This window comes from Mytilus trossulus, chromosome 8 (genome assembly GCF_036588685.1).
Source record: "Mytilus trossulus isolate FHL-02 chromosome 8, PNRI_Mtr1.1.1.hap1, whole genome shotgun sequence".
Lineage (NCBI taxonomy): Eukaryota > Metazoa > Mollusca > Bivalvia > Mytilida > Mytilidae > Mytilus > Mytilus trossulus.
This window is the reverse complement of record NC_086380.1, coordinates 73,604,354-73,623,740: the sequence shown is the minus strand read 5'-3', so window position 1 is coordinate 73,623,740 and position 19,387 is coordinate 73,604,354. Positions and strand designations below refer to the sequence as shown.

The 19,387-nt window shown below is 33.7% G+C and overlaps 1 protein-coding gene and 1 long non-coding RNA gene across 7 annotated transcripts in view; both read left to right on the top strand.

The window, feature by feature from the left end:
* Window positions 1-9,266, top strand: part of LOC134681395 (uncharacterized) — a 45,579-nt gene extending 36,313 nt beyond the window's left edge. Inside the window, exons 14-17 of one of the 6 annotated variants that reach the window (XM_063541002.1) lie at window positions 614-731; window positions 4,977-5,051; window positions 6,474-6,587; window positions 8,547-9,266. In XM_063541002.1, coding sequence (XP_063397072.1) covers window positions 614-731; window positions 4,977-5,051; window positions 6,474-6,587; window positions 8,547-8,707 — 468 coding nt within the window. In that variant the 3' untranslated portion in view covers window positions 8,708-9,266. Of the gene's footprint in view, window positions 1-613; window positions 732-2,417; window positions 2,868-4,976; window positions 5,052-6,473; window positions 6,588-8,546 lie in introns of those variants that run through there. The other 5 variants (XM_063541001.1, XM_063540999.1, XM_063540997.1 and 2 more) reach the window with 5 other exon arrangements.
* Window positions 9,267-14,784: 5,518 nt separating this feature from the next.
* Window positions 14,785-17,966, top strand: LOC134681394 (uncharacterized). Its single transcript, XR_010100623.1, has 3 exons — window positions 14,785-15,357; window positions 16,110-16,177; window positions 16,562-17,966. It is a non-coding gene; the product is annotated as an uncharacterized LOC134681394 (long non-coding RNA).
* The last annotated feature ends 1,421 nt before the right edge of the window (window positions 17,967-19,387 follow it).

Sequence of the window (19,387 nt, the reverse complement as noted above, 5' to 3'; positions counted from 1 at the left end):
TCTGACAGCTGTTGTTTAAACATTCTTTCTTACATTTTATGTCAAGTTCAAAAGTATTAAGTATATTTGGATGTCTTGTATGCTATGAATCTTGAAAGTGGAGGCTTTACTGCAATTGCTATGTTTCAGAATACATACGCACTTTCATAACAGATTTTGCAGGTTCTTCCATAAAATATTTTATACATCTTAAACAGGAAAGTTTTGAGAGTATTTAGATATTGGGAGATGTGATGTGAGTGCCAATAAGACAAATCCCCATCCAAATAACAATTTATAAAAGTAAACCGTTATAGGTCAATGTACATCCTTTAAAAAGTAAAATCACAAAAATACTGAACTCAGAGGAAAATCAATTTGGAAAGTCCATAATCACATGGCAAAATCAAAAAACAAAACGCATCAAAAACGAATGGACAAGAACTGTCATATTCCTGACTTGGTACAGGCATTTTCAAATGTAGAAAATGGTGGATTAAACCTGGTTCTATAGCGCTAACCCTCTCACTTTAATAACAGTCTCATCAAATTCCGCTACATTTACATGATGCGTTAAATAAACAGTCACAATTAATAAAATAGTCAACAAGTCTTAAGTTTGTTTTCTGTTTAGATTTTAAATACAACAGATGTAAGTGATATAAGAGATTGTGAAGATGAACCATGTTCTTCAAATGATTCTATGATATCTGGTGATACAGAGGAGCAAGTAGAGAGAAGAACAAACAAAAGTAAGTTTAAACTTAGAACAATGGCTGTCTTGTATAACTTGTTATTAATTTTTTTTAAATGAATGGGTAAATAATGTGATAGTGAGTCAAGCTGTGTTCTTGTAATCAATTTTGCTACTTTTCAATGTTGCACATCTAATTGGCCTATTTAAAGAACAAGTCCCTTGAACATCAGGTGCCAATGTTTTTAAATCCTGTCAGGTTGAACATCCGAAATACAAACTTTCCATGCAGCTCAACAGTTGTTTTGTTAAGTGTTTTGAAGTTTTACTTACACATGTATGTTCTAAATGGAAGTTAAACTAATTAACACTAATGAATTTGGAATAAGTTGCTAGGGACAAAATAGATAGTTGCTATATGGTAACTCAAATAAAGTTCTCCGACCACATTTATTGTGTCACGAGTCTATAGTAATGTATAACTAACTTGATCATATTCCAAATTCACACCATTTCAAGCTTGAAAATTTTGTCCAATCTTGGTCCAATTGTTTAGGGTTTGACCTCAGCAGTAATATGAAAAACCTCAAGACGGAGCTTATTTCTTAAACATAGATAAGAAAGGAAGACAATAACAATCAAAACCAAGGAGTAAACAAACACTCACAAAACCAAAGGACATTTACATCAACAATTATAAATAATAATTAAGAAACAACATGAACTCCACTTTAAACCGGGAATGAAATCAGGTGCTCTGGAAGGGTATGCATTTCCTGCACCATATACAACACCCATCGTGTTATTTCTTTGTTCAGTTCGGTAATGATGGAAAGTTCTTATGACTGAGAAAGAGTATTATAGATTGCATCATACTATATAGTTGAGTTATTGTTATTGTTCGGGAAAAGTTCAATATATGATGCAAAACTTCAGAAAGTTCCAACTGAACCTGAGGCAGAAAAAGGTAACTTTCTATAACATTGACACTAAAGCTGCAATAATAATTTTATCTCATACAGTCAAACCTTAGTAAACTGACCATGAATAAACTGGTTCCCTGTTCATTCAGCTAAAACTAAAGTCCTATTTTTTTTACTTCAAAGTCTTTCTTAAAATACCCTTTGTAAATTGGACCCTGTGTATTCCAAATTCCTGTCTAATGATTTAGTCCCAATATTGTTATTTACATCAATTATTACTTGTCAAAACTAATCTCTTGTGTCACAACTCAGATAACACAAGGATTCTAATGCAAAAAGAAACAATGAACACAAAGGGAAAGTGTCAAATCAGAGACTGATGTTACAGAGGTCTATTTGACAAATTGATCACATTCCAAATTCACACCATTTCAAGCTTGAAAATTTTGTCCAATCTTGGTCCAATTGTTTAGGGTTTGACCTCAGCAGTAATATGAAAAACCTCAAGACGGAGCTTATTTCTTAAACATAGATAAGAAAGGAAGACAATAACAATCAAAACCAAGGAGTAAACAAAGACTCACAAAACCAAAGGACATTTACATCAACAGTTATAAATAATAATTAAGAAACAACATGAACTCCACTATAAACCGGGAGTGAAATCAGGTGCTCTAGAAGGGTAAGCATTTCCTGCACCGTATACGACACCCATCGTGTTATTTCTTTGTTCAGTTCGGTAATAATGGAAAGTTCTTATGACTGAGAAAGAGTATTATAGATTGCATCATACTATATAGTTGAGTTATTGTTATTTTTAGGGAAAAGTTCAACATATGATGATAACAAGGCTACAAAACTTCAGAAAGTTGCAACTGAACCTGAGGCAGAAAAAGGTAACTTTCTATAACTTTGACACTAAAGCTGCAATAATAATTTTATCTCATACAGTCAAACCTTAGTAAACTGACCATGAATAAACTGGTTTCCTGTTCATTCAGCTAAAACTAAAGTCCTATTTTTTTTACTTCAAAGTCTTTCTTAAAATACCCTTTGTAAAATGGACCCTGTGTATTCCAAATTCCTGTCTAATGATTTAGTCCCAATATTGTTATTTACATCAATTATTACTTGTCAAAACTAATCTCTTGTGTCACAACTCAGATAACACAAGGATTCTAATGCAAAAAGAAACAATGAACACAAAGGGAAAGTGTCAAATCAGAGACTGATGTTACAGAGGTCTATTTGACAAATTGATCACATTCCAAATTCACACCTTTATTTCAAGCTTGAAAATTTTGTCCAATCTTGGTCCAATTGTTTAGGGTTTGACCTCAGCAGTAATATGAAAAACCTCAAGACGGAGCTTATTTCTTAAACATAGATAAGAAAGGAAGACAATAACAATCAAAACCAAGGAGTAAACAAAGACTCACAAAACCAAAGGACATTTACATCAACAGTTATAAATAATAATTAAGAAACAACATGAACTCCACTATAAACCGGGAGTGAAATCAGGTGCTCTGGAAGGGTAAGCATTTCCTGCACCGTATACGACACCCATCGTGTTATTTCTTTGTTCAGTTCGGTAATAATGGAAAGTTCTTATGACTGAGAAAGAGTATTATAGATTGCATCATACTATATAGTTGAGTTATTGTTATTTTTAGGGAAAAGTTCAACATATGATGATAACAAGGCTACAAAACTTCAGAAAGTTGCAACTGAACCTGAGGCAGAAAAAGGTAACTTTCTATAACTTTGACACTAAAGCTGCAATAATAATTTTATCTCATACAGTCAAACCTTAGTAAACTGACCATGAATAAACTGGTTTCCTGTTCATTCAGCTAAAACTAAAGTCCTATTTTTTTTACTTCAAAGTCTTTCTTAAAATACCCTTTGTAAAATGGACCCTGTGTATTCCAAATTCCTGTCTAATGATTTAGTCCCAATATTGTTATTTACATCAATTATTACTTGTCAAAACTAATCTCTTGTGTCACAACTCAGATAACACAAGGATTCTAATGCAAAAAGAAACAATGAACACAAAGGGAAAGTGTCAAATCAGAGACTGATGTTACAGAGGTCTATTTGACAAATTGATCACATTCCAAATTCACACCATTTCAAGCTTGAAAATTTTGTCCAATCTTGGTCCAATTGTTTAGGGTTTGACCTCAGCAGTAATATGAAAAACCTCAAGACGGAGCTTATTTCTTAAACATAGATAAGAAAGGAAGACAATAACAATCAAAACCAAGGAGTAAACAAAGACTCACAAAACCAAAGGACATTTACATCAACAGTTATAAATAATAATTAAGAAACAACATGAACTCCACTATAAACCGGGAGTGAAATCAGGTGCTCTAGAAGGGTAAGCATTTCCTGCACCGTATACGACACCCATCGTGTTATTTCTTTGTTCAGTTCGGTAATAATGGAAAGTTCTTATGACTGAGAAAGAGTATTATAGATTGCATCATACTATATAGTTGAGTTATTGTTATTTTTAGGGAAAAGTTCAACATATGATGATAACAAGGCTACAAAACTTCAGAAAGTTGCAACTGAACCTGAGGCAGAAAAAGGTAACTTTCTATAACTTTGACACTAAAGCTGCAATAATAATTTTATCTCATACAGTCAAACCTTAGTAAACTGACCATGAATAAACTGGTTTCCTGTTCATTCAGCTAAAACTAAAGTCCTATTTTTTTTACTTCAAAGTCTTTCTTAAAATACCCTTTGTAAAATGGACCCTGTGTATTCCAAATTCCTGTCTAATGATTTAGTCTCAATACTCTTATTTACATCAATTATTACTTGTCAAAACTAATCTCTTGTGTCACAACTCAGATAACACAAGGATTCTAATGCAAAAAGAAACAATGAACACAAAGGGAAAGTGTCAAATCAGAGACTGATGTTACAGAGGTCTATTTGACAAATTGATCACATTCCAAATTCACACCATTTCAAGCTTGAAAATTTTGTCCAATCTTGCTCCAACTGTTTAGAGTTTGACCTCAGCAGTAATATAAAAAACCTCAAGACGGAGCTTATTTCTTAAACATAGATAAGAAAGGAAGACAATAACAATCAAAACCAAGGAGTAAACAAAGACTCACAAAACCAAAGGACATTTACATCAACAGTTATAAATAATAATTAAGAAACAACATGAACTCCACTATAAACCGGGAGTGAAATCAGGTGCTCTAGAAGGGTAAGCATTTCCTGCACCGTATACGACACCCATCATGTTATTTCTTTGTTCAGTTCAGTAATGATGGAAAGTTCTTATGACTGAGAAAGAGTATTATAGATTGCATCATACTATATAGTTGAGTTATTGTTATTTTTAGGGAAAAGTTCAACATATGATGATAACAAGGCTGCAAAACTTCAGAAAGTTCCAACTAAACCTGAGGCAGAAAAAGGTAACTTTCTATAACATTGACACTAAAGCTGCAATAATAATTTTATCTCAAACAGTCAAACCTTAGTAAACTGACACTGAATAAACTGGTTTCCTCTTCATTCAGCTAAAACTAAAGTCCTATTTTTTTCACTTCAAAGTCTTTCTTAAAATACCCTTTGTAAAATGGACCCTGTGTATTCCAAATTCCTGTCAAATGATTCAGAAGAAGAAATCTTCCATTGCACAATATTGTGCAGTAGATTTGCAAGTTCTTGACATTTGTTTTGTGGCAAAAACGCGTACTGTGGATTCATTTATTTTCGTTGGTATCAATTTTTGTGGATTGCTGAAAACTTGCAATTTCGTGGATATTTAATTTCTTGGTTTTGCCAATCTCTGTATACAGAGCCTAATGATAATATGAACATTGAAATTTGTGGTTCACCTGTACCCACAAAACCCACGAAAATTGGTATCTAACGAATAATAATGAATCCACAGTATTATGTTAACAATTTGACAAGTTTCCCTCTGTTTTAAACTTTTAAATTTTTCCTGTCAAATTTATTCAATTAGAACTTCTGTGGATGCATTATTATTTGTTGGATACAAATCATTGTGAATTTGGTGGGTACAGGTAATCCAGAAAATCAAATGTTCAACAAATAAAAAAAAAATCCATAAGTGTGAATGCAGACTTTGGCAAAACCATGAAATTAAATATCCATGAACATGTTAGTTTTCCTATTGGTTTCATCATTATTCATAGCAATTTTACAATTTTTCTGTTGATGCAATTTTTGAATAGCTGACCCATCTGATTTTCTATATATTACAATATCATTGATCTATGTTTCCCCCACACCAAATGATGTTGCAAGTTTCCCTGAACTGTTGAATTTACAATCATACACAAATTTTTTATCAAACTATAGGAAGTATCTTTCTTGTCAATGTTATGTGCCTGTACAAAATACCAAAGCCTGTTTTACATGAGAACATTAGCTGGCCTAATTTTTTCAAATCTAGCATGAAAACACCTAGCCACTGGCCAGATAAAGGAATTGGCTATACATGGGAGGTACTTCTGCATATAATTGCAGAATTATAAGCCTAACGTGGACCAATAAGGGAGGTGGCCGTTCTAGGGTGGGGCTGTTTCATAGAGGGACTACTGTAGTGATAATTAATATTGTATTGGAATTTGTCTATGCAACTGATGAACGATATGGATATACATTAGAATTTGAACATCAACATTTAATTATAAATTAGAATAAATATTTTGCAGGTTTTCAGAATTTATATTCATGGAAATTAAAAGGTTGATGTCCAAATTGTTATTTATTTCAAACCCAAAATCTATGGAGATTTTAGGTAACTTGATTTATGAGTGATTACAATTATTAAACAAGTAGCTTTGTAATTGAATATTTTATAGGAACAAAAAGAAAATATAAATTATGGACTGAAGAGAATACTAAAGTAGTGGATGTTTATTTTAAGAGATACATTACAGATACATCTAGCTTGGACAACAAAGGGTCATTGCCAGGTAAACTTTTGCATTATCGATTATCAAATACAAAACCTATACAGAAAAATGATCACTAAGCCAACTGCATTGCTCAACTGGACCAGGGCTCGACAATAACGCTTGTCCGATTGCCCGGTACCAGAGGTGAAAAAAGTCGGACAAGTAAAAGCTGTATCGAAGGACAAGCACAATTATTCAGCAGAAAATAAATGTAATCCAACTTTGAAGAACAAAGTTATTATAAACAAAAAACACGAAAACAAATATTAATTTGACATGTTTCTGCATTCTGTTTATTTAAATGCAAAACTTTTTTCTTCAACATGTTTACTTGCAATTGATTATTTTCAACTGGTTCTTTGTCAGATACTTTTTAACAGGTGAAAGGTATTTACTGATCCGAATCAATGATGCGTTTTGTAGATCAGGTAACTTAACAGGACAGTTCGTCACCTCAAGTTTTAATAGACAGTTTGGCACTGAGAAAACATATTTAGTAGACATGATTGATAGACAGTTTGGCAAGGCAGGAGATATTTTGGGATCAAGACAAATCAGTACCTCATTTTGCTACATTATTCTGTTCCTTATAAGAAATACCATACCAGTAATTTTTTCACAAAAATATTTTTTTTAATTTACCATTAAATTCACAAACTCATATTTGATCATAAGTAGAAAAAAAACCAATACTGACAATATGGTGACCTATAGTTTTCTGTGTCATTTGGTCACTTGCAGAGAGTTGTCTCATTGGCAATCAGACCTTATCTTCTTTTTATTGATTGCATTTCAATAAACTTTTTTCAACTTAAAAAAAAAGCAGGATACAAATCCAATGAGTGTACAGGCCTATCAGATGGTGCCTCTTGTTTAGAGTCTGATGAGACTCACATTGATGAAAAACTAGAACCTTAGTCCCGTGACATGACTAGATTTAGTTGTACTTGACTCGTATTTTTGAAAAGTATTTCAAATCAAAAGAAATACATCAAATCCTGTCTATTGTTTAAATTCGTTTTGTTCCTTTTATCAACTAAAAATGTAAAAAGGTTATTTTTTAATAGAAATTTTTTGGACAAGTAACAATATCATTGGGACAAGTAAATTTTGGTAGGACAAGTTGAAAAAAGGGTATCGTAGAGGCCTGCTGACCCCAGTTGAACTAAGAGTTGAGGGCTAGCTGGCTATCAGTTGAGCAAATAGTTGAGGGCCAGTTGAGGGCTACCTGGATTCAAAACATGCCTCTTTTGGGGAGATCTTGAATACTTGTAGAAAATTAATTTTGCTTACATACTGGTTCCCAGTTGTGTTCTCTGTGATCCACCTCACAGAGACATAACTTGGGAATGTTAGCAGTAAATAAACTTGTGCATATTGTTTACATTAAAATCTGTTGTAACCTTTCATTTGAGGTGGGGGTAGTTAAGAAAATTAGTGTTAGTTAAAACTCTGAAAAGTTCAGGGCAAAGAAAAGTTGAAAATATGCCGCACAGCTCTATATCTTGACCTTTGAAAAAAATTTTGGTGAATATTAACTTTCAATTCTAGGATAAACAAAACTTCATAGTAAAAGTAGTACAGTTTTAGCCGTAAAAGGAGTTCCTATGGGAAATTGCATTGTCAATATTTACAGAAATGCAACCTATAACAGCTAACCCTCAACTGTCCACCACATGGCCATCAACTGGCCCTCAACTTTTTTTTCTACAGGGGAAAGGCATGGATACCTTAGAACTAAATTACAACACTAAGAGATTGTAAAAGTAGCCCAAAGAATAAAAAAATAAAAATAAAGCAAAAAGGAGAAAAAAGTAAACAAATATAACATCAAATATAAAAGTCAGCCACATTTCAATAGACACTGCCTTATCAAATGCACATTATGGGTAACTGTAAAATAAATTCCAACAATTTTTTTTTCTGTATGCTTAATGAATAACTATGCCAATGAACAAAGATTGTTGTTTTTTTCAGGATCAAAAGATGTAAGAGAGTTTCTTCAGAAGCATCCAATCCTTCAAGATATTGAAATTAAAAAAAGGATAACAGCCATCAAGACAAAAATCTTCAATGATAGAAAAGTATACAGAGAAAAAATTTCAAAGAAACTTAAGAAAACCCTCCAAAGTATGTGAGCATTCTGAATATCATGCATTCCATATAATAGATTGACTTGTAATAGGCCTCTTAATCTGTAATCATCCTCATCTCTCCACCAACAGCCAGTATCATGTAAACTTAATCTGCATCATCATCTCTCCACCAACAGCCAGTCTTATGTAAACTGAATCGGCATCAACATCTCTCCACCAACAGCTAGTCTTATGTAAACTGAATCGGCATCATCATCTATCTACCAACAGTCAGTCTTATGTTAACTGAATCGGCATTCTCATCTCTCCACCAACAGCCAGTCTTATGTTAACTGAATCGGCATCAACATCTCTCCACCAACAGCTAGTCTTATGTTAACTGAAACAGCATCAACATCTCTCCACCAACAGCCAGTCTTATGTAAACTGAAACAGCATCCTCATCTCTCCACCAACAGCCAGTCTTATGTAAACTGAATCGACATCATCATCTATCCACCAAAAGCAAGTCTTATGTCAACTGAATCGGCATCAACATCTCTCTACCAACAGCCAGTCTTATGTAAACTGAATCGACATCATCATCTATCCACCAAAAGCCAGTCTTATGTCAACTGAATCGGCATCAACATCTCTCCACCAACAGCTAGTCTTATGTTAACTGAAACAGCATCAACATCTCTCCACCAACAGCCAGTCTTATGTAAACTGAAACAGCATCCTCATCTCTCCACCAACAGCCAGTCTTATGTAAACTGAATCGACATCATCATCTATCCACCAAAAGCAAGTCTTATGTCAACTGAATCGGCATCAACATCTCTCTACCAACAGCCAGTCTTATGTAAACTGAATCGACATCATCATCTATCCACCAAAAGCCAGTCTTATGTCAACTGAATCGGCATCAACATCTCTCTACCAACAGTCAGTCTCATGTAAACTGAATCGACATCAAAATCTATCCACCAACAGCCAGTCTTATGTAAACTGAATCATCATCAACATCTCTCGAACAACAGCCAGTCTCATGTAAACTGAATCAGCATCATCATCTCTCTACCAACAGTCAGTCTTATGTAAACTGAATGGACATCAACATCTCTCCACCAACAGTCAGTCTTATGTAAACTGAATTGGCATCAACATCTCTCCACCAACAGCCAGTCTTATGTAAACTGAATCGCCATCAACATCTCTCTACCAACAGCCAGTCTCATGTAAACTGAATCAGCATCATCATCTCTCTACCAACAGTCAGTCTTATGTAAACTGAATCGACATCAACATCTCTCTACCAACAGTCAGTCTTATGTAAACTGAATTGGCATCAACATCTCTCCACCAACAGCCAGTCTCATGTAAACTGAATCAGCATCATCATCTCTCCACCAACAGTCAGTCTCATGTAAACTGAATCAGCATCATCATCTCTCTACCAACAGCCAGTCTCATGTAAACTGAATCGACATCAACATCTCTCCACCAACAGCCAGTCTCATGTAAACTGAATCAACATCAACATCTCTCCACCAACAGTCAGTCTCATGTTAACTGAATCAGCTTTCTCATCTCCTCACCAACAGCCAGTCTTATGTAAACTGAATCATCATCAACATCTCTCCACCAACAGTCAGTCTTATGTAAACTGAATCAGCATCAACATCTCTCCACCAACAGTCAGTCTTATGTTAACTGAATCAGCATCAACATCTCTCCACCAACAGCCAGTCTTATGTAAACTGAATCAGCATCATCATCTATCCACCAACAGCCAGTCTTATGTAAACTGAATCGGCATCATCATCTTTTCACCAACAGCCAGTCTTATGTAAACTGAATGGGCATCCTCATCTATTCACCAACAGCCACTCTTATGTAAACTGAATCTGCATCATCATATTTCCACCAACAGCAAGTCTTATGTTAACTGAATCGGCATCATCATCTCTCCACCAACAGCCAGCCATATGTAAACTGAATCAGCATCATCATCTCTCTACCAACAGCCAGTCTTATGTTAACTGAATCGGCATTCTCATCTATCCACCAACAGCCAGTCTTATGTAAACTGAATCATCATCAACATCTCTCCACCAACAGCCAGTCTTATGTAAACTGAATCAGCATCATCATCTTCCACCAACAGCCAGTCTTATGTAAACTGAATCGGCATCATCATCTCTCCACCAACAGCCAGTCTTATGTAAACTGAATCGGCATTCTCATCTATCCACCAACAGCCAGTCTTATGTAAACTGAATCGGCATCATCATCTATCCACCAACAGCCAGTCTTATGTTAACTGAATCGGCATCAACATATTTCTACTAACATCCAGTCTTATGTAAACTGAATCAGCATCAACATCTCTCCACCAACAGCCAGTCTTATGTAAACTGAATCGGCATCATCATCTCTCCACCAACAGCCAGTCTTATGTAAATTGAATCAGCATCATCATATCCCCTTCAACAGACAGTCTTCTGTAAACTGAATTGCCACAACATCTCTCAACCAACCTGCTGGCTTATTCTGAATTATTATCCTCATCTCATAACCAACAAACAGTCTGGCATATATTAAATAAGCATCATCACCTCTTTACCAACAAACAGTCTGGCATACACTGAATAAGCATCATCTTCTTTCACCCAATCATGAGCCTAGTGTGTACTGAATAACCATCTCTCTACCAACAAACAGTCTGGCGTATATTGAATTAGCATCATCATCTCTCAACCAACAAACTGTCTGGCATATTCTGAATAAGCATCATCATATCTCAGCCAACAAACGTCTGGCATATATTGAACTAGCATAATCATCTTTCTACCAGCAAACAGTCTGGCATATATACTGAATGAGCATCGTAATCTCTCTACCAACAAACAGTCTGGCATATACTGAATAAGGAATATCATCTCTCAACCAACGAACATCCTAGTTGTACTGCACTACAATCCTCATCTCTAAACCAACAGTCTGGCATTAACTGAATCAGCATCACCATCTCTCTACCAACAAACAGTTTAGAATATACTGAATAAGCATCATCATATATTAAGGAACAAACAGTATGGCATATCCTGAATTACCATCATCATCTCTCAACCAACCAACAGTCTAGCATATCCTGAATAAGCATCATCATATATCAAGGAACAAACAGTATGGCATATCCTGAATTATAATCATCATCTCTCTACCAACCAACAGACTAGCATATACTGAATTATCATCATTATCTCTCAACAAACAACAGTCTGGAATATACTGAATAAGCATCAGCATCTCCCAACCAACAAAAACTCTGGCATATTCTGAATTACCATCATCATCTCTCAACAAACAACAGTCTGGCATATACTAAATTAGCATGATCATCTCTCAACAAACAACAGTCTGGCTTCTACTGAATTACCATTCTCAACTCTCATGCACCAAACAGTCTAGCATATACTGAATTAGCATCATCATCTCTCAACCAACAAACAGCATAGTATGTACTGAATTAGCATCCTCATCTTTAAACCAACTAGCAGTCTGGCATATATTGAACTAGCATCGTCATAATCCTACAAACAAACAGTCTGGCATATACTGAATTAGCATAATCATCTCTCTACAAACAGACAGTCTGGCTTCTACTGAATTACCATTCTCAACTCTCATGCACCAAACAGTCTAGCATATACTGAATTAGCACCATTATCTTTCAACCAACAACCAGTATGGCATATACTGAATAAGCATCATTATCTTTCAACCAACAAACAGTCTGGCATAAATTGAATAAGGAACATTATCTCTTAACCAAGTAACAGTCTGGCATATATTCCATTAGCATTATCTTCTATACCAACAAACAGTCTGAGATGTACTAAATGACAATCCTCATGTCTCAACCAACAAACAGTCATATACTGAATAACCATCAACATGTTTCAACAAATAAAACATTTGGCATATACTGAATTAGCATCATCATCCTTCAACCAACAGTCTGGCATAAACTGAAGAAACAGCATCATCTTTCAACCAACAAACAGTCTGGTATATACTGAATAAGCATCATCATCTCTCAACCAACAGACCGTCTGGCATATTTTTATTCAGCATCATCATCTTTCTACCAACAAACAGTCTGGCTTATACTGAATTACAATTTCATCTCTCAACCAACAGACAGTCTTCCATATATACTGAATAAGCATCATACTCTTTCAACCAACTAGAAGTCTGGCTTATACCGAATTAGCATTATCATCTGTCAACCAACAAACACTCTGGCATATACTGAATTAGCATAATCATCTCTCTACCAACAAACAGCCTGGCTTATACTGAATTAGCATCATTTTCTCTCAACATACAATAGTCTGGCATATACTGAATTAGCATCATCATCTCTCAACTAACAAACAGCATAGTGTGTACAGAATTAGCATCTTCGACTCTAAACCAACTAGCAGTCTGGCATATATTGAACAAGCCTCATCATCTCTCTACCAACAAACAGTCTGGCATATACTGAATAAGCAAAATCATCTCTCAACCAACAAACAGTATGGCATATACTGAAATAGTTAAATCATCTCTCAACCAACAAACAGTATGGCATATACTGAATTAGTATCATCTTTCAACCAACAAACACTCTGGCATATACTGAATAAGCATCATCATCTTTCAACCAACAAACAGTCTGGCATATACCTAATAAGCATCATCATCTTTCAACCAACAAACAGTTTGGCATAAACTAAACAAGGAACATTATCTCTTAACCAACAAACAGTCTGGCATATATTCCATTAGCATTATCTTCTATACCAACAAACAGTCTGGGATGTACTAAATGACAATCCTCATGTCTCAACCAACAAACAGTCAGGTATATATAAATTCAGCATCTTCATCTCTCAACCAACAAACATTCTGGAACTTACTGAATTAGTATCATCATCTCTTTACCAACAAACAGTCTGGCATATACCGAATTACCATCCTGATGTCTCAACAAGTCACCAGTCTAGCATATACTGAATAAGCATCATCATCTCTCCACCAACAGTCAGTCATATACTGAATAACCATCATCATGTTTCAACAAATAAAACGTTTGGCATATATTGAATAAGCATCATCATCCTTCAACTAACAGTCTGGCATAAACTGAAGAAACAGCATCATCTTTCAACCAACAAACAGTCTGGTATAAACTGAATAAGCATCATCATCTCTCAACCAACAGACCGTCTGGCATATATTGAATAAGCATCATCATCTTTAAACCAACAAACAGTCTGGCATAAACCTAATAAGCATCATCATCTTTCAACCAACAACAGTCTTGCATATATACTGAATAAGCATCATACTCTTTCAACCAACGAGAAGTCTGGCTTATACCGAATTTAGCATCATCATCTGTCAACCAACAAACACTCTGGCATATACTGAATTAGCATAATCATCTCTCTACCAACAAACAGCCTGGCTTATACTGAATAAGCACCATTTCTCTTAACATACAATAGTCTGGCATATACTGAATTAGCATCATCATCTCTCAACTAACAAACAGCATAGTGTGTACTGAATTAGCATCTTCATCTCTAAACCAACTAGCAGTCTGGCATATATTGAACAAGCCTCATCATCTCTCTACCAACAAACAGTCTGGCATATACTGAAATAGCAAAATCATCTCTCAACCAACAAACAGTCTGGCATATACTGAATTAGTATCATCTTTCAACCAACAAACAGTCTGACATATACTGAATAAGCATCATCATCTTTCAACCAGCAAACAGTCAGGCATATACCTAATTAGCATCATCATCTTTCAACCAACAAACAGTCTGGCATATACCTAATTAGCATCATCATCTTTCAACCAACAAACAGTCTGGCATAAACTAAACAAGGAACATTATCTCTTAACCAAGTAACAGTCTGGCATATATTCCATTAGCATTATCTTCTATACCAACAAACAGTCTGGGATGTACTAAATGACTATCCTCATGTCTCAACCAACAAACAGTCTGGTATATATAAATTCAGCATCTTCATCTCTCAACCAACAAACAATCTGGTACGTACTGAATTAACATCATCATCTCTTTACGAACAAACAGTCTGGCATATACCGAATTACCAGCCTGGTGGGTACTGAATCAACATCATGATCTCTTAAGCTAAAAACAGCCTAATGTGTACTGAACTAGCATCATCATATCTCCAACTACTGACAGCATGGTGTGATCTGAATCAACATTAGCACATCTCATTATTAGACATACTTGTGTGAACTGAATCAGCCTTCTCATCTCTCCATGACAGATAACCATGTTTAAATTTCATCAGCATCATCATCTCTCAGCCAACAGACAATCTAGTATCGACTTAATAAGCCTACACATCTCTCCACCAACAGACAGCCTGGTCTAAACTGGAACAGCCTTTTAATCTAAAAACTAACAGCCAGCCTGGTCTGTACGGAATCAGCATCCTCATCGCTCCATTTACAGATAGCCTGGTGTGTACTGATACAGACCTCCATATCTCGTGATCAACAGATATCATGGTTTGTACTGAAACAGCTTTTCATCTATCAACCAACAAACAACCTGGTGTGTTATTAATCAGCATCATCATCCCTCCACCAACAGAAAAAACAGGTGTGTATTTAATCAGACTACTGATTTCTCAACCAACAGACAGTTTTAATTTAAAGTATCCGAGTTGTTGGGTTTTATTCAATTAAAAAAGGGTTATTTTCCAGTTTAGGAACAATTTCTCAAAAATGCCTTAAGCAGTTCTCATTAAACTTGGTTGAATTGATTATTCTATTGATTAACGCTCCTTTTTGATTTTCACCAATTGACATTGAGAAGTAATCAAACGTTATTCTTTGAAAATGAGACAGATGTATCATATGCTTACGGGGCAGCTGTTTATTTAACGTTCTTAATTAATCAGATTTTTTCCTAGGTTTTGTGGTTTCTGAGCTATTAAGGGGGCTCATGGGTCTAAATCTATTTTTGTTTATCTAATATAGGATTTGGATATATTTTTCTTTAAAATTTACTTTGTCTTATACTTAATAGACAAATGAAATAAAAAAAATGGGGTCACCATTCATTTACACTCACAATCTCCCTTCGAAAGAAGCATACATTTTTGTAAATGTCCTTTTTTTCTGTTGAACTAATAGGAGAAATAGTGGTAATATTGAAATAAAAAAAAGAAGTAAATTACAGAAATCTCTTAAATTTTACAATTATTAAGTTTATGTACAGCATATTCGAAAACAAACAATAAAAAATAAAGGTCAGCGATGAGTTAAAAAAGATAATTCAATTTTGGCATTTTTGCACCAAAGGGAGATAATTTGGAGCTTTTTTAATGATATCTACATTTTAAATTTCAGCTGAAGCCAACAAGAATTGACTTTTAGGAATGATGTTTGTGCCATATGATAAGTAACAACTACTTAAGGTAATAAATAAAACTTGTAATGAAAAATAAATGTTTCATTTTTTCTGAAGATCTTATACACCAAAGATGTGGTATGATTGCCAATTTAGACAAGGCTCCACAGCAGACCAATTGGCACATAAATTAACACTGTACAGCCTTTACCAATGAGCAAATCCCACACTGCCTAGCCAGCTATAAAAGGCCAAGACATGACAATGTAAAACAATTCAAACAATAAAACTAACTGCTTAATTAATGTACAGAAAGTGACAAGAAAACAAATATGTAATACATAAACAAAAGACAGCCACTGAATTACAGGCTCCTGTACTAGAGTAATAATTTTGTTTAAGTCAAAATCATATTTTTAATGATTCATAATTCAACTTTTTTTCATTGCAGTTTATTTTTCCTACACTTTTAGTTGTGACCTGCAGCAGATATTTTAGTCAATATTTCACCATTGTAAAGCCCTGCAGCTGAAGAGTCTCAGAAAATGCTAAGTATTTTACTGCTTTACCATAGCTTATAATATATATGATTAAAGGTTTACCACAGCTTATATAAAATTTTGTTTAAAGGTACTATAATTGACGCTTAAATGTTGGCGTAAAATGCAAGTTTTGTTTTAATTAGCTTTAAGGATTATTGTTAAAATAGTACATACAAAAAATTTGAAACCCTATTTTTATATGACCATAAATTTTGGCGGTCTTGCTGCTGTTCAACATTATCGGCCACAAATATAGTTTCCTGACTAAAACTGAAGTATTTGCTCAATTGTTAATAATTTTAACTTAACGTAAATGAATGTGTGTATCGTGAGTTTCTCTCACTGACAACACTGGATAATAGCTAAGTGCTATATGCTAATGACTAAAAAATTAACCTTGTTAAACTTATATTTTGTGACTTCAATAACTTGTATTTACAAGGGAAGTTACAAACATATGTTAAATAAAAATATAGATTCTATATCAATGAAACTGAATTAATCACGGAATGTAAAATATATTTCTGTTTGATTTTGGTTTTATTATCTCAAGATGATCTAGGCTTCCCCCCCCCCCCCCCCCCTACAATGCAGAAATTAGAATATTGTTTAAACATAGCTCTTGTCAGAAAACTACCATTCACCAATTGGCCTTTAGGAAGATATATAAGCATATATGTTCTTTTAGCAATATAAATGATATTTTCTTTAATAATTGAGCTTTGTTAATGGTCTTTTTGGCATTTTAACTTTCATTGCTTATCTCCCTTTTTATGAAAGGTATATTAAGTCCACGCAATGTTGCTCTCTTTTGAAGCTTTTGTTATTGGATAGATTAATTGACTAATTGTTTTGCTTATTCATTCATAGAACAAGTACAGTACAGTTGATCAAAATAAACAAACAAATGACAAATTTATGTTATAACATATACAGTAATTTTATGTACATGGTGTTTGGTCAATTTTTTAAAGTAGACATTTTTTTGTGATCATTGTTTTAATTTTATTACCTTAGTAAGTTCTCCTTCGTCATCTTCAGTTCTATTTAATCAGCTTTTCTATTACAGCTGTTATCTGGTGCTCTCCTCCTTTTCTTGGACTTTGGTTCCTCAACATCTTAATGAACAAATAATGTAAAAAAATTTAGTTAATCCTTATATCTATCTTTCTTATGGATTGTAAAAAAAAATAATTGTAAATGTATAAAATCAAAACTCAATGTTTCAATATTAATTGTAAAATGGTAAATGGGTCATATTATATTTTAAAGTCAATGGCGATTGCCATCTTATTTAAATATCAAAATTTTGTAAGTAGGTATGAAGGACGCCTCTGATTTACTAGTAGTCAATCCTAATATCCAACTTTTTTATGAATTGTAGAAAAATAATGGTTAATGTATAAATCAAAACTCAATGTATTAATACAGATTGTTAAATAAGTCAGATCAGATTTTACTGTCAATGACATTTTTCATCTTATTTAAAATATCAAAATTTTGTAAGTAGGTAAACTAATCATTGAATTTATGTTGTAAGTCTTTAAGTTTCACACAAAATGCCCTGATAATTCAGATGTTGTTGAAATCATATAAAAGTTTAATTTTGGATCCTTTGGCTTTCAAAATGACTCAAGGTTTTAATGAAATATCTGCTATATATATATTTGATATGACTTTAACATTAATCTTAGTATACCCATCACAAACAAAGTATTAGAGGGGAATATAGGAATCACCCTGTCCATCTGTCTGTTTGTCCATTTTCTTGTAAGCACAACTCCTTCTAAGCAGTCAGATGGATTGAATTTTCATTTGGTTTCTTGTGCCTCTTAATTATTTTGATCTGCCTTGATTAACAAAAAAATATTGACAAATTATGTATTGTTGCATGCTAAGAAAAAATAAACAAAAATACCATGCTTTTGATAACAATATATTTCCAGGAGGCATGCATGACTAATTTTTTATATAGTCTTAAAAATAGTTTGAAATTTCTTTAGATGAAATTGTTGGTAATATCAACCTACCAGATGCTATGTATAAGTTTATAATATATATCAAAATGAAGGTACAAAATATTAACAATTCTAAGTCCAATAACTACAATGACTGTCTTATATATTTTTTTTAACATTTAGGTTTAATGAATTAAGTCTTATAAATTTGTGTTGTAACTATTAACATATGGTTAATGAATTGTGGTATTAAAATATATTTGAAAAAGGTTATTTTCTGTATTGATATATTTTGCTTTGGCAAGATATTGAAGTCTTTGTGCTATAATCTCAAGAGATATTCTTATAACTTCAGGTTTTATCAGTCTTGTATCTAGTCTTTTCGTACCATTTAATTGCATTCTACACAGATCACTAAAATTAAGTTGAGCAATACAAATTCAAGCCTTTGTCAGATTGTTGCACATGCCTTCTATTGATTTTTACAAATCTGATACTGATACTTTTATCTGACAGATCTGGGACTTTTTGGGATCTTCGAAATTTCTATTCAAAGTTACATCTTCTAACAATTGTAAACTTATTATTTGTGATTTTATTCCTATCAATTTGTGACTTTCTGATATCTGTGAAATAATATTGTTTGTAGTTTATAAAACTATGTTTAGCAACACGATGAATAATCATCATCAGATCTCAGGAAATAAGCTCAATGACTAAAAATTCAGGCAATAACTTAATGCCTAGGCGTTAGCTTATTCTCTAGGATTCAAGCTT